This window comes from Strix aluco, chromosome 7 (assembly GCF_031877795.1).
Source record: "Strix aluco isolate bStrAlu1 chromosome 7, bStrAlu1.hap1, whole genome shotgun sequence".
NCBI classification, from domain to species: Eukaryota; Metazoa; Chordata; class Aves; order Strigiformes; family Strigidae; genus Strix; species Strix aluco.
In genome coordinates this window covers 4,407,832-4,427,193 of record NC_133937.1, presented here as the reverse complement: position 1 = coordinate 4,427,193, position 19,362 = coordinate 4,407,832, and the positions used below count along the sequence as shown (strand labels likewise).

At 57.3% G+C, this 19,362-nt stretch overlaps 2 protein-coding genes across 2 annotated transcripts in view; one reads left to right on the top strand and one right to left on the bottom strand.

Moving 5' to 3' along the window:
* The first annotated feature begins 612 nt into the window (after positions 1–612).
* Positions 613–10,167, top strand: LOC141925594 (prosaposin-like). The gene is made up of 15 exons (XM_074829999.1): positions 613–730; positions 4,707–4,831; positions 5,133–5,207; positions 5,304–5,429; positions 5,636–5,830; positions 6,150–6,293; positions 7,350–7,406; positions 7,656–7,664; positions 7,781–7,888; positions 8,096–8,182; positions 8,288–8,471; positions 8,571–8,740; positions 8,824–8,904; positions 9,082–9,189; positions 9,278–10,167. Exons 1-15 carry the CDS (start codon positions 670–672, stop codon positions 9,311–9,313), a joined length of 1,566 nt encoding a protein of 521 aa, XP_074686100.1. The 5' UTR covers positions 613–669; the 3' UTR covers positions 9,314–10,167.
* Positions 10,168–10,415: 248 nt separating this feature from the next.
* The window catches only part of CDH23 (cadherin related 23), a 215,559-nt gene continuing 206,612 nt past the window's right edge, over positions 10,416–19,362 (bottom strand). Inside the window, exons 53-69 of the mRNA XM_074830236.1 lie at positions 18,748–18,925; positions 17,746–17,957; positions 17,016–17,210; positions 16,586–16,696; positions 16,272–16,401; positions 15,830–16,093; positions 15,544–15,705; positions 15,189–15,445; positions 14,810–14,907; positions 14,590–14,710; positions 14,331–14,410; positions 13,960–14,000; positions 13,580–13,640; positions 13,010–13,139; positions 12,808–12,930; positions 12,515–12,628; positions 10,416–11,542 (exon numbers count right to left, since the gene is read on the bottom strand). Of these exons, the coding sequence (XP_074686337.1) occupies positions 11,216–11,542; positions 12,515–12,628; positions 12,808–12,930; positions 13,010–13,139; positions 13,580–13,640; positions 13,960–14,000; positions 14,331–14,410; positions 14,590–14,710; positions 14,810–14,907; positions 15,189–15,445; positions 15,544–15,705; positions 15,830–16,093; positions 16,272–16,401; positions 16,586–16,696; positions 17,016–17,210; positions 17,746–17,957; positions 18,748–18,925 (2,604 nt within the window). The 3' untranslated portion in view covers positions 10,416–11,215. The remainder of the gene's footprint in view (positions 11,543–12,514; positions 12,629–12,807; positions 12,931–13,009; positions 13,140–13,579; positions 13,641–13,959; positions 14,001–14,330; positions 14,411–14,589; positions 14,711–14,809; positions 14,908–15,188; positions 15,446–15,543; positions 15,706–15,829; positions 16,094–16,271; positions 16,402–16,585; positions 16,697–17,015; positions 17,211–17,745; positions 17,958–18,747; positions 18,926–19,362) is intronic.

Here is a 19,362-nt window from a genome sequence, read left to right as displayed (position 1 = left end):
GCTGAGGGCTGTTGCAGGTTCGAGAAGCTTGCCAGGGATTGCCACCGCCGCGCTCTTCCTCGGACACACGCAATGCCTGAGGTGAGGCAACAGCCCTGTGTTGCAATTGCTGGGCCTTGCGCAGGCTGCGGGGAGTTCCTGCTGAAGCCGCTTGATATTCTGACTGGCATTTAATGTGGCTTTCCTTTTGTCTTCATTCCTTTATTTTGAATAAATGTCTTTTAAATGCTTTAAGCAAACACCTTGCCTCCTACTTACACCATTAATTCACTTGTCCTAAACTTACTGGTCTTTAATACCCCTGCACTGGCCCTTTCTGTAAGGGATGATGCGCTGTTTGGAGAAGAGCATGGAAAAGGACTGTGTCCCAGGGCAGGAGGACAGTTCTCCCCAGCTGTGCCCACCCTTTGCAGTCAGGAGTGGCGAGGATCGCGTCAAGCAGCAGGTTCTGGGCTGGTTTTAACTTCCCGGGAATACCTGCCTGGCTCGGGTCCCTCCCTCCACTTGCAGGCTGGGGATGATTTTATAATCAAGGTGTAAGGAGAGGGGTGTGGTAATTGCCCTGCGTAGGTGTGGGTTCTCACTACTTCTCCCAACCCCTCCACGATTCCTCAGACTGGGAGCAGCACAGAAGAGGAACCAGCCGCTGAGGACTATCGTAGGAACGGCATGGAGAGCAAATGGAGGGGCTGGGCGCTGATCCTCGCGGTGTGCCTGGGCTCCTACCAAGGTAAGGCCAGGCCTGAGGGCAGGACTTGAGGAGAGCCAAGAAAACCCCTCTGAACCCCAAAACTATTCCCAGCTCTAGTGTTTAAGCTCCGTAGTGTGATTCCTCATCCCTGCGTGTGTTGGGAGTTGGGCCGGAGGAGAGCTCAGGCAGGCGGCACCACCGGCTGCTTTACCTCTTGCCCACCCGGATGCGAGTGTTGCAACTTCTGCCCTTAAAAATTATCTCAGGGCAAAAAGGGGTTTGTTCCCTCCCTTCTCCAGACAGCGGGGGTTCAGGTGTTTTGCTGGGTATGGAAGGAGGGAGGCCGGTTGATGGGGGAGAGGGCTGCTTTGTCTGCTGCCCTTGGCCTTGGGGCCTGCCTGCATACGTGTGATCTGGGTGAAACCACCTTGTTGTCCTTGCATGATGGAGTGACCATGGTGCTGTCTGAGCCTGCCCCTTTCTTTAGGGGCTTCGTAGGAGGTGCAGGAGGTAGGAAGCCTCCTCTGCTGTGGCTTGCCGAGCTCCAGGTATGGTGATGGGGTGCAATGCTGCAGCCCTGTGCACCTTCGGAGACCTCTCATCACCGGGACTTTGGGTATCTGTGAGCAAATCCTCCTGCAGATGAGCTTATGCTGCCATCCCCTAGGCATCCCCCCGATAAGAGTGAGAAAGTGATAATCAGCTCATCCCCCACCCATCCCCACCAAACAAGTTGGGAAGAGCCTGTTTCCAACTCCTGGTCCTTGCTCAAGGGGAAATTGCTTATTCCAGGGGAAATTTCTCTGGGGAAGCCACAGACCTCTACTGCTGTAGGCAAAAAAATATAAAAAATAATACTTTTAGAGGGGAGAACCCCTTTTGCACCCTAATTACCCCAGGCTCAGCCCATCAGACTGCTCGGACGTGACCTGTCCAGGCGCCAGCTTTGTGGTGGAAGAGTCGTGACTGCACAGGCTTGGCCTGGTGGCAGGGGGGACATGCCGAGGTGCTCCAGCCAGCAACAGGCAGAGCAGGAAAGTTCACCTACACTTAGCACGTCTGTCCTTGGGGTGATGCCTGCCCTGGAAGCCAGCAGCAGCTCTTGTGGTGGTGGCTAGGCTGCCCGGCACAGCGTGGCTGGTGTGGCTGCGGGACCAGGGGCCACTGCAAGCCTCGGAGAAGGATTTTGATGCTGGGAAGAGTGTATTTACCTTTTTTGCCATAACAGGGGCGTGCGCCAGGCCAGGAACTGGGGCGCCGGGGCCCACGCCGCCACCTCCGGGGTTTACATCACAACCTGCTCGCCAGGCTCTGCCGGCTCGGCCGGCGTGCTCTGGGGCTGTGCGTAATGCCGGCACAGCCCTGCCAGATCTCGAGCTCAGTGCTCCCCCCTGAGCAAAGCCCACCCCACCCCGGGGGCCTGTCAGCTGGGGATAGGGCAGTCCTGGCTGCCCTGGGGTCACCACGTTGGTGTGGGAGCATCCCCACCTCTCCCCACACTCTGTGCTGGGGCTTTGCTGCAAATGGCATCGTCCGATGTCCCGCTGCCTGGGTGCCCGTCAGCACAAGGTGGCTATGGCACAGCTTTGAAATGTGGAGGAGAGCTCACAGGGCATCAGTTGTCCTGGTTGCTTGCCCCGTGGCAATGCTTTCCACCTGGGGAAGCTCCCCCTTCTCTCACCAGTTGGGTGTTATGATTAATATTAATTATTTTTGTGGCTCAGCACTTGTTGCCTGAGTTTCAGCTTGAGCAGGGTGAGGAGTAAGCACCAAGCTGAGCCACCATGAGCCGGAAAGGTGCAGGTCCAAACCACTGGGGTCTTTCAGACCAGCCAAACCCCCCCACGCTGTTGCTGGCAGCATCCTTAGGCCGCTGGTCCAGTCTCAAGCACGGGGCTGTGAGAGATGCCTCTGTCCGTGGGTCAGGCAGGACCACCTCAGAAACAAGCTGTGGGGTTGTTGTCTCCCCTCTCCTCCTTTTTTTTGGTGCTGTCCCTTAACGCTTCCGCTGACTTGCCATTCCTGTTCGCCCTGACGCTAGCGCCAGGGTTAAAAAAATAAATATATCTATCTCTCAGCTGATGCGGTGACCGTGGCATCGCGCTGCTGGAGAGATGTGTGGGAAGCCGTGCATGGGAAACCGGGGGGACTCGCCCTGCCCCCGGGCTCGCTCCTGCCCTGGTGCTGCCGTCAGCCCGATGGGGTAATCGGGGCTGAAACACCACCCGGCACCCGCCAAGCTGCGCCAGCGCTTTTGGGAGCAGGTTGGGGGGGGGGGGGGGGGCTCGGGACCCCCCTCCCCACAGCTCCCACCCCCAGGGACTTGCCGGGGTGGCCCTGGGCATCTCAAGCCACTGCCCCAACATGTCCTGTGGATGAGTTGAAGGCGTTGCCAAAATCTGGCATGCAGGAAAAGCAGCGTTCGGGGAGAAACCTGATAAGGGCAGGGTGGTGGAAGGAGCAGTTTCTGCCCTCAGCTTTATTCCTGCTGTGCAAAATCCTATGGCCAGGGTCAGGTGGTAAAAGTTGGATAAAAATGCTCTGGAGGGGGTTGTTGTGCTTTGCTTAGAAATGCCAGCTGCAAGAGGCTATGTGGCAGAGTCTGTCTGTCTGTTCATGTGCTGCTCCCCATGTGCCCTCTGACTTTCTGGAGCACCTCCTGGCCTAAGCAGGGCAGCGAAGGGCTTGGGTTGTGCCAGCTCCTTGCCTCCTCTCCAGCTGCATCCTGGGTGGACGCAGCCCCCAGTGGGAATAAACACTCGCCCCACTGTAAATGAATCCTGACACGCCAAGGTGGCAATTAAACCGCCGGCGTTGCGCCATGCCACTGTGCTGCCCAGGCGGCCAGGGCGGGTGATGCTGCTGCTGCCACCGTGCTGGGGATTTGCAGTCAGGAGAAAATGCTGTCGTTGGGAGGAAATGAAAAAAAAAAATCCACCCAAAACTGGGGTTGCTCAATCATTGCCAGGAGCCACGGCGTGGCTAACCAGTTGCTGCGTGGGGCTGAGCACTGGCACCCCCCAGTTTGCTCATTTTGCAAGATTTATTGCAGTTTTTATAAGCAGCCACCTCCCCAGCCTGTTGAAGGGCTCTGCAAGGCTGAGGATGATCCCCCAGATTTGTTTTGCATTTGATGCTGGCCCAAAGCTGCTGCAACATCCTGTTGAAAAAGCCGGCGGCATGCAGTGACCCAGCAAAGCTCGGCCTTTGTTGTGCTTAAAAAATCATAGATCACAGACTGGTTTGGGTTGGAAGAGACCTTAAAGATCATCTAATCCCAACCCCCTGCCACAGGCAGGGACACCTTCCACTAGATAAGGTTGTTCGAAGCCCCGTCCAACCTGGCCTTGAACACTGCCAGGGAGGGGGCAGCCACAGCTGCTCTGGGCAACCTGTGCCAGTGTCTCACCACCCTCACAGGGAAGAATTTCTTCCTCATATCTAATCTAAATCTGCCCTCTTTCAGTTTAAAACCTTTACCCCTCATCCTATCCCTACACCCCCTGATCAAGAGTCCCTCCCCTGCTTTCCTGTAGCCCCTTTAAGTACTGGGAGGCCGCTCTAAGGTCCCCCCGCAGCCTTCTCTTCTCCAGCTGAACACCCCCAACTCTCTCAGCCTGTCCTCACAGGGGAGGTGCTCCAGCCCCCTGATCATCTTCGTGGCCTCCTCTGGACCTGCTCGAGCAGGTCTGTGTCCTTCTGATGTTGGTGCCCCAGAGCTGGACGCAGCACTTCAGGTGGAGTGTCATGAGAGGGGAGTAGAGGGGGAGAATTCCCGCCCTCACCCTGCTGGCCACACTGCTCTTGATACAGCCCAGGAAAAAAATAATTTATAAAATCCAGCAATCACACCACCATTGCGAAAGTTGAGGGTGAATCACAGTGGGAGGGTGAGGAGCATCACCCTCGGCTTGTGGGGCAGGGCTGGGGTCAGGGTGCTGGTGGGGAGGTTGGTGTGGGGCGGGAGATGGTCTTGGGGTGCCTCAGTGGCTGACAGTCTCCCCCTCCCCTACAGCCGGGGCCAGCCCCCTCCATGAATGTGGCGAGCGGCCAGAGGACTGGTGCCGCGATGTGGCTACGGCAGCCAAGTGCGGGGCGCTGGAGCTTTGCCAGATCACCGTCTGGGACCAGGCCCTGGGGGTAACCGTGCCAGGAGGGGGGATGTGGGGGATGGGGGGATGTGCCCATCCTACCCCCAAAATGGGGGGCTGGGGGGAGAATCCCAGCCTTGCCACCCTGACGCTGGGCACCTAGAGGAGCATCCACTGTTGCTCTTGGGCAGCAATGTGTCTGCAGGGTGAGGGGCAAAAATGAGTGGGTACCCCGGGATATTCCCAAGTGCCCCTTGGGGGGGGTGTTTTTGAGATAAAGGGTTGGGGTTTGGGGAGCAAGTGGGGGTCTGGGTGCCATGGCAGCATCCCCACACACCCACTTTCAGCAGAAGGGGATCCCGTGTCACCTGTGCCAGGTGGTGGTCTCCGTGGTGGGCAAGATCCTGCAGGACAACCGCACCGAGGTGGGTCATGGTCGGGGGGGGGGTGTGTGGGGCTGGCGTGTCCCCCTGCTCCACCATGGGGCCAGCCCAGCTCTGAGCTCTCCCCTTATCACCTAGGAAAAGCTGCGGCTCTTCTTGGATAAGAAATGCCAGTACCTGCCCTTCCAGGACTGGTCTGTCAAGTGCAAGAGGATGGTGGACACTGGCATCCTCATCCTCGTCCAGCTGGGCAAGCAAGTGCTGGTAACTGGCTGGGACGACCCCCTTGGATTTACATTTCTCCATGGTTTGGGATGTCTTGGGGGCTTGCAGGGCAAGGGAGGCTATTGGAGCCTGGGACAAAAACCTTTGCAAGATGGAGATGGGGATGGAAATGACCCAGGGATGGGGGGGAGAGCAGGGTGATGGGGCAGATGAAGCCCCAAGCCCCCACCCCTCTGCTCCCCCAGTCGGACCCAAAGGTGGTGTGTGGGACTATCAAGCTGTGCCAGCCCCGAGAGAGCCCCGCAGGGGCCCTGAAGTTTCAGAAGCCGCCGCCGGCCCCCGCAGGCCCCGCTCAGGACTTCGCTGACCTGGTTGCCCCCTTCATCGCCAACGTGCCCCTCCTGCTGAATCCTCAGGACCTGCCTCGTGGCGAGGCCCAGGTACCATGGCACAGGCGAGAATGCCATTGATGCTGCTTAAGGGTGAGAATCACCTAAGCATCACCTATTTAGTAATAATTTAAAAAAATATTAAAATTATCACACAGCTGAAATGACATCTGGTTAGGGGTGTCACCAATTTGGGGCTGGGATACTACAGGATGCAGGGGGGGCACCAGAGACATGCCAGCCAAAAAGCTGCCCCAAATTACAACCAGCATTTAAATCTCAGCCCTGCAACTAATGCAAACGCCTGGGGAGCTCAGTTTTATTTTTGCGGGGGGGATACCCATGTGTGCCTGCCCATGTTGTCCCGCAGGAGATGGAAGAGGTGTGCGGGGACTGCCTGCAGCTGGTGGCGGCCGCGCAGCTGGAGCTGGGGACCAACGCCGCCTTTGCCCAGGCGCTGGTGGCCCACGCTGAGCGGGCGTGCGAAGACCTGGCACCCGACTTGGCACACTGGGTAAGGGTTCCCACATCACGCTGGGCTCCCTCCTCCTCCTCAAGGTGGCATGGGAGCATGTAAGTTTGCAGACGACACCAAGTTGGGTGGGAGTGTTGATCTGCTTGAGGGTAGGGAGGCTCTGCAGAGGAATTTGGACAGGCTGGAGCGATGGGCTAAGGCCAACTGTATGAGCTTCAATAAGGCCAAATGCCGGGTGCTGCACTTGGGCCACAACAACCCCCAGCAGCGCTACAGGCTTGGGGAGGAGTGGCTGGAGAGCTGCCAGTCAGAGAGGGACCTGGGGGTGTTGATTGACAGCCGGCTGAACAGGAGCCAACAGTGTGCCCAGGTGGCCAAGAAGGCCAATGACATCCTGGCTTGTATCAGCAATAGCGTGGCCAGCAGGGACAGGGAAGGGATCTTACCCCTGTACTCGGCACTGGTGAGGCCGCACCTCGATGACTGTGTTCAGTTTTGGGCCCCTCACTACAAAAAGGACATTGAATGACTTGAGCATGTCCAGAGAAGGGCAACAGAGCTGGTGCAGGGTCTGGAGCACAGGTCTGATGGGGAGCGGCTGAGGGAACTGGGGTTGTTTAGTCTGGAGAAGAGGAGGCTGAGGGGAGACCTCATCGCCCTCTACAACTACCTGAAAGGAGGGTGCAGAGAGCTGGGGATGAGTCTCCTGAACCAAGTAACAAGTGATAGGACAAGAGGGAATGGCCTCAAGTTGCACCAGGGAAGGTTTAGACTGGATATTAGGAAGTATTTCTTTCCAGAAGGGGTTGTTGGGCATTGGAAAGGGCTGCCCAGGGAGGTGGTGGAGTCCCCATCCCTGGAGGGGTTTAAGAGTAAAGTTGACTTAGCGCTGAGGGATCTGGTGTAGTTGGGAACTGTCAGTGTTAGGTCAACGGTTAGACTGGATGATCTTCAAGGTCTTTTCCAACCTAGACGATTCTGTGATCTTTGGCAGCTGCCTGCTTTCAAGCAGCGCCCAGGGCGGGGCTGACAGGGTGCGGACAGGGTGGTGGGGTGTCCTTGGGAGCTGACACCGTGTCTCCCCCCCCCGCACAGTGCAAGCGCTACCTGGCCAAGTACGCGGACATGGCCACCCAGCTGCTCCAGTACGTGGTAAGTGGGTGAGCGGCTCCCCGGGCTGCCGGGGGAGGGTGGGTGCTGGCGGGGGGGGCAGAGCAGCACAGCCAAAGGGACCTCATCAGCAAATGTGGGGCCCTGCTCTCTTGTTTTTTAATTAAACCCAGTGCTTTATGTTCCCACAAACTTTTAAATATTTTCTCCCCCTTCTCTCTGGCTTGAAACTGCTGTAATTATTTTTCATTTTAATTTTTTCTTGCCATTTTCCGGCTTCTCCACCGGTAGCAGGCTGAGGTAAGTGAGACCCATGCCCTGATGGGCTGAAATCCCCCTCCATGGGGAATTGGGGGGGTGCAGGCTCACCCTCCCGGGAGGGATGCCCACCCGATTCAGGCTGTCTCTCTCCCCAGGACCCACAGGAGCTGTGTGGCCATCTGGGACTCTGCTCCTCCGCCTCGGTGCTGCCCCTCCACATGCTGCTCACGAAGAAGGTGACACAAGTCCTGAGCGTGCTGGGGGTAAGTGGGAACACCCCCCCCAACTCCTCTGTGCTCCTTAAAATCCAAACACTGGGAAAGGGGAGCCTTATTTTGCTTTTTTTTTCCTCAAGCATCTCCATTTTTCCAAGGTGGGGAATGCCTTTTGTGGGGGTTGATGGCTGGGTGGGTGGGATGCGGGCGTCTCTGAGGGGGCTTGGCCTGTGTCCCACTGCCTTGTCCCAACAGGATGGGGAGGGCACCACGCCGCTGTGCGAGGTGTGCCAGTTCGCTGTGAAGACGGCTGAGAGCCTCCTGGAGAACAACGTGACAGAGGTGAGTCCCACCGCTGCGTTACAGGGAAGGGAGGGACTGGGAAAGGGGCTCAAAATGGGCAGCAAGGAGCTGGGGTGTTTCCCTTTACCTGCCTTCTCCCGTCAGGAGCAACTGGTGAACGACATTGAGAAGGTGTGCTACATGCTGCCCCACGGCGTCATCGGGCAGTGCAAGGACTTCGTCGACTCCTACGGCAAAGCCGTGGTCATCATGCTGCTGGAGGCCACCGACCCGGCGGCCATCTGCACCATGCTGCACTGCTGCCCCCGGAGCAGGGACTCTGGCCGAGGTCAGCTGGGGGGATCCGGGTGGGCACCCAGATACCGGGTCCCTGGGGAGCCGGGTGCTGGGTGGGAGGGTGCTAATGACCCCTCCTCATGTCCCCCAGGGGCTGCCGCGCTGGAGCAGCTGGCGGTGGGTGCGGGCGCCTTCTGCAACGTCTGTCAGATCGTCATCACCTACTTTGATAACGAGCTACTGAAGAACGAGACGCTGTCAGAGCTGGGTGACATGCTGGAGAAGGGCTGCGAGCTGCTGCCCCCACCGCTCACCGGCAAGGTCAGCTGGGGTGGGGGAGCACCCAGGCCGGTGGGGACCCCCCCGACCCTCGCCATCGGGCTCACCCCCTCTCTCCTTCCCAGTGCGAGGCGCTCGTGGTGCAGTACGAGCCGGCGGCCGTGCGGCTCCTGGTGCAGATGATGGACCCCACCTTTGTCTGCACCGTAAGTGTCCCCGTGCCATGGGTGCTGCACCCGCTCCCTCCCCTGGGCAGGGCAGCCCGGACCAAGATGGGCATCTTTTATCCAATACTGGTGGGGTTGGGAGAGTGGAAGTGGGGTCAAAGGGTGCTCATGGGGTTTTTTTTCTTCCCTCTCCCATCCTTTTCCTTCGCAATGCAGAAAATAAGAGCCTGCGACTCACCTGAGGAGGATCTCCTGGGCTCGGACCCCTGTGCCTGGGGCCCGCACTACTGGTGCAAGAACATGGCCACGGCAGTCGAGTGCCACGTAAGTGTCAGCTGCGTCCCCTGCCCTGGGTCTGCAGGGTGCCGGGGGTCCCTGCTTCCCCCCCCATCCCTCCCTGTCTCTCCCACAGGCCGTTGAGCACTGCCGGCGTCACCTATGGAACTAGGAGCCACCTCGGCAGCCGGCTGGGCTTGCCCTGCCGTTTTGGTTCAGGATCCCAGAGCCCCTCTCTTGGGATGTGCCTGCACCTGCGAACGGCGACAGCCAGAGTCCACCGGCCTCACCACCCTGGCGGGGGCTGTGGGGTGCCCCAGCCGCCTCTGCCACTTCCTTTTCCACCCCTGGGGCTTGGATTTCCAAATCAGGTTAAGGGACTCATTTCTCAGGACTGGGGATTCAACCTTGCTGTCTCTTAGGCTGACTGCAAAATCCCACTGTCTCTCCCCATTCGCATCCCTCTCCTCACCCCCATCCCCATCCCATCCTGAACTGCTCATAAAGCCAGATCCTGCGACGTGGATCCATCCCCATGGGCTGGGATCGTTTCTGTTGCCCGAATGCCAGCACCCCAGTCCTGCCTGCTGGCAGTCTCACACCGCAGGTCTCATTGGCTTTTGGCAAGCCCAGCTCTTTGCTGGTCCCTGTTCAAATTGGGGTGGCTTTTTTTTTTTTTTTTTTTTTCCCCCTGGTCACCAGTTAAAGAAAGAAAGTGGATTAAATTTACCTGCAATGCCTGGCTTTGCATGACATTTGCAGTGTACTGATTTTGTGTCCAGCCGATTGCTGGAGACAGTTAGATGTAGTTTAAGTATCCCCTGAACAAAAAATGTGTGAGTTTGGGGGCAAAGATTTCCTTTCATGCACACATCCCTGCCGGGAGGGGTCCTGTGCCAACCCAGCCATGAGGCAGTGGGGCGCTGGCTTGTCCCTTCCTGTTGCAGGAAGGGGGACGCTCGCAGTGTCCAGTCCTGAGCATGCACGGGAGCATCTCACTGCAAATAAACTCTTCCCGTGAGCCTGGCTGGTTGTCTCCCTCCTCCTCCTGGGGTCCCAGGGGGCTGACAGAGTGGCAAGAGGGGGAAAACCTGCAGGAGGTTTAATGCTTCCCCCAAGATCCAGGGTGCAGCAACAGCTGGGGCAGCATCTAATGAAGGTGATGGATTGAGGGGGGTGAATTAAGGGAAAAAAAGGGGGTTTTCTCTTCAAAAGGTGGTTTGAGTATGATGAATCCAGCGTGGCGCGACTGGGGAGGAAGGACGACAGACAGGTTACCCAAAGCCATAGACAGTGTATTTCTGAGTCCCGTAACAGACCGTGCCCGAAACTCTCCACAAGGTTACGATTGGAAACAAACCCCCGAACGAACAAACCCAAAAGCAAGAGAGAAGGGGAAAGAAAAGGGCAAGAAAAGACACGCACGAGCACTCCACATCCAGAAGCCCCAGTTATTGTCAGTCCCTCTCTTTGTCAATGTCGCAACATGTTTTGGTAAAGCCAGCAAAATGGAGAAATGTCTTCTTTTTTTTTTTTTTTTTTTTTTTTTTTTGGGTCTTTCCTTGCCGGAAAGGTGACATTAATGCCAAATGGGCTCGGCCTCTCCCCGTGCTGCCCCGGCCCTCCCCGTGCCCGTGGTCGAGGTGTGATGGCTGCTTGTCCCCAGCCTGCGCCTGGGGATGCTGCGGTGGCACATCATCCGCACCTTCGCTGCACCTTCACCCCTGTCCAGCCTGGACTCATTGGATTCGTTTAGCTTTTCTTTTTTTTTTTTTTTTTAAAAAAAAAAACCTTTTTTTTTTTATAAGAAAAATAAAAAAAATTTAATGTTTTCATGGATAAATGACAGGCGAGTAAAAGCATACCGGTCCTGAGAGCCCTTTCTCGGGGCCAAGCTCTCCAAGGCTGCCGGAGTGAACCGCACCGGTTGGCCTGGACTCCTTCTGCAGGGGAAGGGGGGCCAAGCGCCGGTCTCGGGGTGCCCCCAGCCCCCATCACAGCTCCCCTGGTCCATGCTTCATCCCTGCCGGCCCCGGCTTGCCTAGAGGAGCACCACCACCACCACCACCGCTCGTCATAACTCGGTGATCTCCAGAGGGCTCTCCATGATCACCTCCCGCATCTTGTGCAGGGGGGTGGACTTGGCCGACTCGGTGCGGGCGTTGTGGTCACTGTAGCCCCCGCAGTCGGCAGTCAGAGTCTCCAGCGAGCGGCCCAGCACCTTCTGGTCATCCTCGGGCAGGCTGTTGAGGTCGGAGGCGAGCAGCGTGCCCGTGCTGCCGTGCACCACGTGGATGCCGTCGGGACCTTTCAGCTCCACCGGCTGCTTGTGTCGGAAGCGGAGGCTGCCCTGGCTGGGGCTGCGCTCCTCCTCCTGCTCCTCCAGCTCCTTCTGGATCAGCTGCAAAAAGGTCCATGGAGTGGTGGGGAATCACCACTGCAGTCAGAGCAGATCCTGGCTTCCCCACCTCCGAACCTCCTGCAGTGCTGGAGCCCAGCGGGAGGGATGGGACCCTCTTCTGAAGCAACCTCAGAGCACCATGATGAAGATCACCAACACGATGATGATCTCTGTCTGGATCACTTGCTCATCAGGTGGCCGCCCTGGGTCAGGCACCAGCTACCAGTTGGGTGGTGTGTCCCACAGCAGCCCCCACAGTGGCCAAGAGAGGGTTTTAGACCCAGGTCGGGATTTGGGGTTATATGAGGGTGGTGGTGCAGGAGGCAGACAAGAAAAGGAGTTGAGGAAAGGCTGAATGGGCTGGAGGGGGATAAGGGCAAGAAGGGATGATCGGGCAGAAGGGCTGAAAGCTGTCTCCTGTCCCTGTGCTCTCCTCCACTCTGTTTGTCCCATGTTTTGCCTCCCATGAAGAGGGGGAAGGCTGCAGGAGGAGCTGCTTCTCCCCACACAAGCACTCCTGCATCAAAACCCTCTGACCCAGCCTTTTTGCCTCAAAAACCTGCTGGGTTAATAAGATCAGAGGAGCAGAGGGGAGGGAAGATGTCCCCATGTGTGTGCAGGAATCCGCAGCTTCTTGGCCAGCCTTGGTAGAGAGACAGAGAGGTGATGGACAGAGACCACCCCACAAAGAGGGGGGGTCCTCCTCCAGGGTGGGAGAGACCAAGGGAGAAGGTGCTGCTGATGCTCAGAGGAAACATGGGGGTCACGAGAGCTGATGCACTGTGGGGAACTGGCAGCCTCAGTGGAAAACCAGCATCTGGCTCATTTTGGCCAAGCAGAGAATGAGGGGAACCACTGGGTGACGGGGACCGCGGCCGTGGGGAGCGACCACAGCCTGCAGAGCTAGGAAGACACACTGCATCCCAGAGGGCACGGCAAGCATCTCCCCACGCCCATGCACACCCCATCTACCTCTGAGACCGAGGAACGGTCCCCCTGACTGGCGGTGGCCTTATGCACCATCCGCTGGGCAAAGAGTTTTTTCAAGCGCATGTAATCATCCAGGACCACCTTCAAGAGAGAGCCCTGGGCGGAGGGGGAGAGACGGTGGGTTACCAAAGGATATGGTTTGGTTGGCAGGAGGCTGACCTTGTCCCAGATTTTTTTTGAGCGATACCACCCTCCGGCGCTGCAGCTGTGAACCTGGAAGCCATAGAGGTAGGAGAAGACCCCCTTGGTGAAGGGTGCCCGCAGTCAGCACTCACCTTGATGGGTCCTTCCCGCATGATCTGCCCCAGCTTGGCAATGTTGTCGTATTCCTGGATGGCTGCCCGCAGGTAGCGGTCATCCTCAGGCTTGGCTGCAGAGGGCTCTCTCCCGAAGGTCCCCTGCGGGAGGAGAGAGTGGCTGAGGAGGCGGTGTGGGTGTTGGGCGTGGGGAGGAAGTGTCCCGGCGGCTGTGTCTTACATGGGTGCGGGCAGGGCTGTTCCAGAGGTCGGTGATCTCGCTCAGGTTCTCTGGCAGGTCATCCTCGTGCTCTGCCTGTGCCGCCAGCTCCATGTTCCTGCAGAAGGGGTCCAGCCACACCGGGTTGGCCCTGCCCAGGGGAAGAGGAGGAGCCCTCAGCACAAAGAGTGGCAGCATCCCTAATGTCATCCAGAGTCTGGATGCTGAGGTTGCGCTGCCTCCTCCTGCCCTGTGCAGGCATGAATTCATCTTCTCTGGATCCAGATATGTGTTGACACCCGACCGTCATCTCTGCTTACCGCAAGCCTGGCCAGTATTGGCAGAGATGGATTCACAGGAGAAGGCACAAGGTCTTTTGACTTTGAAAGCTCCCAAGACATGCATGCATCCCAGGGCCAGAGTCATGTCCCACACGGCATGCCTGGCCTCGTGCCTCCGCAGAGCAGAGAGGCATTGCATGTCAACCTCCCGCACCTCCCTGGCTGCAAAACACGGGCGTCCCTCTCTCAGGAGCAGGCTGCGATCCTGTGAGGTGGCAAACCAGGCAGGGCAAGGAAGGTGAGAACTCACCCATCAAAGGAGTACTTGTTGGTGTTTGGCATGTCCATGATGTCCATGAAGCCTCTGTTCCCTTAAAAAGGCAGAGGTGGGGGTTACAGGACGGGGGTTACAAGGCTGCACATCAGCAAGCTGAGCAGTGAACCATGGGGAGGCTCTTTATTGGAGAGGGAAACTTGGTGACCAAAAAGGCACCGGTGGCATGAGAAACATGCTGGGATGCAGCTGATAATGTGGAGCCTAGATGCTGAGAAAAGCCTCCCCATCATGCCTTGCTGGGCAAGATTGCTTCTGATTTACGCCCCACTGACATCCCCCGCGTCTCCCTGTGCACCCCCTCCATGCTCTTCATGCGCCCTGCATGCAGCTGGAAAACCCCAAACACTGCTCACCGGTGGAGCCAGCCACTATGGCTTTCAATTTCCGTTTGTGCCTGCAAAAGAAATACAGTGAATCAGGGAAGAAAATAAGGAAAATGCTCGAAAGGAGATGGGGACACAGATCTGCAATAACCCTGCAAACAGCCCCTGTATCTATAAGGATGGTGTGTTTGGTGGGAGAGGCACTATTAGTATTAAAACCATTATATTTTGGGGGAAGAGGAGCAATTTCCGAATCCAGGCTGAGCCCTGCCGCAGAAGGTGTTGGGAAGCTGATGCCCTCCTTTGCTTGCTGGCATTGCCAGGGCCAGGAACAGCCACGTGGGTCCCCCTGGCCCGTGGGGACATTGCAGCTTGTGGGGCAGAGCCTGGGCATTACTCACACTGTCCGGTAGTACCAGTTCATGAGGATGAAGAGCATGGCAGCCAGGAAGAGCAGGACGGCCAGCACGATGATCACCATCTAGGAGAGACAGAGGGGTGGTTGTGACCTCTGGCATGGAGCCAGCACTCGTGGTGGGCACCTGTATGAATTTATTTGGGTGAAACATGTCTCCAGGCCATGGCAGGCCATGGAGGATGGGAAAAGACATCGCCCCACCTGTGAGCAGCAGCCATCTCCAGCCCCAACTGGGCTGTTACCTGTAGAGCCGAGAGGTCATCTGGGGCCCGGGTGGTGATGGCGGGCTGCACATCCAGCACATTATAGTTCCTGAAGAGGTTCCTCAGCTGCTCCTTGTTCTCGTCTATCATCTGAATCACCCTGGGAAGAGAGGGTTGCTTGGGCATCTTGACATTAATGAAGCTCCACGAGGAGTCAACAGGCCAGGCAATGGGCTGGGGGATTGGCCAGGTGACGTACCGTTCCACGTCCAGGATGCGGTTGGTCTCCCTGTTCACCACGTGGATCAGCAGCTCTGTCTGTGCAAAGTTCACTCGACCTTTCTTGTCAACATGGAACTGGGGAGACACAGCAAGGTCTGCAGTGTGGGAGAGGTTTCTCCTCCTGGGGCATCTCTTAAGTCTGCTCTGAGGTGTGCTTGTGTGGCAAGAAACCCTCAAGCCTGGCATGGGGTTGGTCTGGACTCCTTCATTACACCCCAGCCTGGGGTGTATTCGTCACCTTCAGAGCTCAGGGGTGTCTATGGTTTGTACAGACAGCACACCCTCAAAGGAGATCTTCCAAGCAGCATGTGGAAGGTTATCCACCCCTCAAAGCAACGTCAAACGTGGATAGTTACCTGCACGTCATCTGTGTTGACAATGGCACCTGTGATGTTGGAGAGTAGGCTGATGAACTCCTCCTCGAACTGCCTGACTTTGTCAGGGATCTCATTGATGATGATTTTGACCCGCTGATCATCCCGTAGGATGTAAATCCCCACAATGGCCGTGTCATTGTGGCCCACCAGGTCAGAGGCAATGATGTCCACCACGAAGTAGCCGGGCTTGTAGGCCGTGAAGAGGTCAAAGGTTCGCAGGATCCCATCAAAGGTTCCTGGGGGAAGAACAGTCACAAGCCCAGGACTAGTGACCCTGGCCACAGGGACATCTCTGGCCATGGCCCCATGCTCCTGTGACATGCAGGGTACGCACCGATGCTGAAGATGTTGGCCACCTCTTCGGAGTCGTTGGAGTGCTGCTTGATATAGCGGATGCCCAAGATGTTGTAGAGGACCAGGCTGTTATTGCCCACATCAGCGTCCACTGCGACCACTCTGATCAGCTCTGATCCCACCTTGGCGTCAGTGGCAACCCCTTTGAGAGAGAGATGGGACAGGGACCTGGGGCTGGGCAGGATCTCACTGCCCCTTCATCCAACTGGATATTCCCTGGAGCATCTCTGGCTCCTGGTGCCCCTTCAGCCCCCGGCACCCCTTACCCGCTGTGTACTCCGACTTGGTGAACTGGGGGGACTGGTCATTGATGTCATCCAGAAAGATCCGCACCTCCTGAAGGGTCAGGTCCCTGCTGAGGTCCCAAGGCTGTGTTCTGCCTGCCCACTGGCCCTGGGGAGGGGACCAGTTCCTCTGACTGGATGCTTTGACGATGATGGAGTAGTACGGCTCCTTCTCCCGGTCCAGGTCTCGCAAGACCTGCAGCTTCCCCTCTCGGCTCAGCTGGAAGTTGCCTTCCTCATTCCCAGCTGGGTGCAGAAAGGAGTGCCCAGTTAGTCCCCTTTGGGCTCAGCATTTCTGGAATGCTACCTCACCCAGTGACCAGGGCAGAAAAGCAGTGAAGCGATGATGGGAGTGACAGACGCCTTGGTGAGGGGTGTGTGAGGGAATGCAGAGCTGCCCATTCCCTCCCTGCTTGGCACCCACCTGCTATGAAGTAGTAGACGATGGCGTTGGAACCCTCGTCTGCATCCACTGCCCCAGTGACGTTCCCCACCACGGTGCCTGGCCGCGAGTGCTCGGGAACAGAGAGTGCCTGGTACTGGGGACTGTCCCTCTGCCAGAGATCCCGGGAGAAGGGAGAGTTATGAGTATTGAGGTGGCTTTAAATAAAAGCACACAAATCCCATTGTGCTCCCCACCATGGTGATGCCCAGCGGTGTATGCTCCATCACACGTTCTCGCTGGCATCCCTGTCCCTGCATCCCCTGTGTCCCGCTCCCTCCATCCCGGCGCCTTACGGGTGGCCTGAGGAAGACGGGCTCATTGTCATCGATATCATCGAGCGCGATCTGGAGGGGCTGCATGGTCTCATAGGCTGGCTGGCCCTGGTCGCAGGCCACGATGATCAGCTGGGGAAAAAGGCAAAAGGGCCGTCCTGGGCAAAGCCACGCAGGCCAAGAGACATTGCTGAGGCAGGGACAGAGAGGACAGCTGGGTGGCGGTGGATTTTTTTTGGATTTAACAGGGAACTGGGAGTTGGTCCACCAGGATGCAATTCCCCTATGGTATTTGATAACCACCCAGTTCCTCTTAAGGTGTGACATCTTCATGACTGTGGCAGCTGACCCCGTCCCCACCACATCACTTGCATCCCTCCAGCCACACACTGGACCCGCAGCCTCAAGGACTGTCCCAGCCACCCCGCAGGTGTGCTGCTGCCTGGCTCACGTTGTACACTGCCTGCTTCTCCCGGTCCAGCCGCATGGCCGTCTGGATCAGCCCGCTGACTGAGTCGATGCTGAAATACTCCCAGTCTTTGTTTCCTGCCCCGGTTTTCAGCAGGCTGTAGAGCACCGCTCCGTTGAGGCCCTCATCTTTGTCCGTGGCGTAGACCTCGTAGACGTTGGACCGCAGGGGGATCTCCTGCTTGCACATGTGCAGTCCCTCAGCCCTGTCATTGGTCACGAGCCCCCTGCTCCCCCTGCCCCTCCAAACCCCCTTGTATCGGGGTCAGCAGGCTCCCACTGCCCAAAACCCAACTAGGGGCTGGCAACATGGAGCCATGATTCCTTTCAGCAGGGTGGCTGCTCCATGCACATGCTGGGGACTGGCTGAGCCAAGCTTGGCTTCCCAGAAAGGAGAAACATCTTAAATGTCAACATTTTGGCCCTTGTCTATAAACAGGCTCAGCATGCAGTGGCTGGCTGCTTCCTTATTTTGCATGCTGCCAGGGTTTCTGTTCCCCAAGGCTCCCCCAGCATCCCCCTTGTACGTATGGAGAGGGCCTGTTGTTGACCGTCAAGTCCCATGACCCCAGCCTTCTTGATACATGTTAAATCAAGGTCTTGTTTCATCCCTGGTGGAGATGATGGAGAATGGATTTTGCCACTGGTAGTCAGGAGCTCTCCTGGGCACAGTCTCAGTGTGCCATGACCCCAGTCCCTCTCAAGGGGTTTACCTCCTTGATGTGCAGGATGGTGCCGTTGGGTGGGCGGACGAAGACGGGGCGATTGTCATTGATGTCGATGACATCCACATGAAGCATAGTGGTTCCCCAGAGAGGGGGGTGTCCCTTGTCCGTGGCCACCACAGTCAGGTTGAACCTCTCATAGGACTGCAAGCGCCGCCGGGACGTGATGAGCCCAGAGTCTTTATTGATCTTGAAAGCCTCTGGGGGTAGAAAAAACACATCTCTGGCTCAGGACACTTGTCACCAGACAAATTACAACTAGAAACCAGTATACTAACTGCAGCACACCCCTCACTAGTCGGAAATCCCTGTCGAGGGATGATGCAGCAGAGCTAGCTGCCTGAGGCCAGAGGTGTGGATGGTCTCAGCATTTTCAGAGCATCCCTGCTTACTGCTGCTTCCCTGCCACTGGGAAGTGCCACGGGCCCTGCTCCCAGGCCACCCCTGGCTGTGTTTCACCCTTGCCCAGGCCAGCTACACTCGCCAGGCCAGGGCAGTAGTCATAGGAAGGTCAGAGGGACCCATGGGTCTCAGGAAAATGAACTTTCTGCCATTCCTCTCTATGTTTATGCTGGATTTTGTTTGGTTCCCATTACTCCTCGGCATGCAGAGATATACTGGACTTCAGGCACTATCACTACCACCCACAACCTCCTAGCCCTACTTAGTTTTCCTCTAAAGTTTGCTCCAAGACACACCTATGTACATAGAAAGTCCTGCTGAGGTGGGGGATATAAGAGGATAAACCAAGGCTGGGCTGCAGGACGAAGGCAGGCAAAGCCGTAACATGCCACGCCACAAGGAACTGGGAACAGTGGAGCAATAACGAAAGCTCCACGCTTTCGGTACTGCTCCTGGGAGTGCCTGCACAATCTTGCTCCAAATCAGCCACAGGACAAGGGATGTAGGCTTGGCCCCTGCATCTCCTCCAATTGCTCCTCTTTATAACCCTCCTCGTTGGGGAGGAACCCCCCCACCGCTGGCACCTACCTGCTCCAGGGCCCTCAATGCTGTAAGTCACCACACCATTATCTCCTTCGTCCAGGTCGGTGGCGGTTATGGTGATCACCGATGTTCCTGCTGGCTCATTCTCATAGACGCTGGTGCTGAACTGGCTCTTGCTGAACTGGGGCCTGAAGTCGTTGATGTCCAGGACTGTGATCAGCACCTTGAACGAACCACAGCCGGCTGGGTGACATGAGGCTGGAGACAGCCAGGCAGCCCCTGGGGGCTGTACGTCTGCCGTGACCTGCAGCTTCACTGCAGGAGTGCTGTGCCCTTCCTGCTATTCGTTCAGCTCCGCTAGCTGAATTCCTGACTTCAACAATGGGGGCTGCCACAGCCAGGGCACCCATTCACGCCAGATCACTTGCAGACAATAGTGTCGCCCTCCCCTGCCCCTCCTGTTCTGTCCCCTCCTACTGACGCATTGTCCCCATGGCACAAAGTCCCCTGCACCATCCACCCCCCAGCCCCTGGGGTCATCTGCTCTTCCTTCTGCCTAATTCCTCCCTGAGCCACCAGCAAGCCCAATGGGGATGAAAGCCTGAGGTTTAACACCTTCTTGCTGGTGACAACCACACGAGGGGTGTTGGGAGGAGGAAA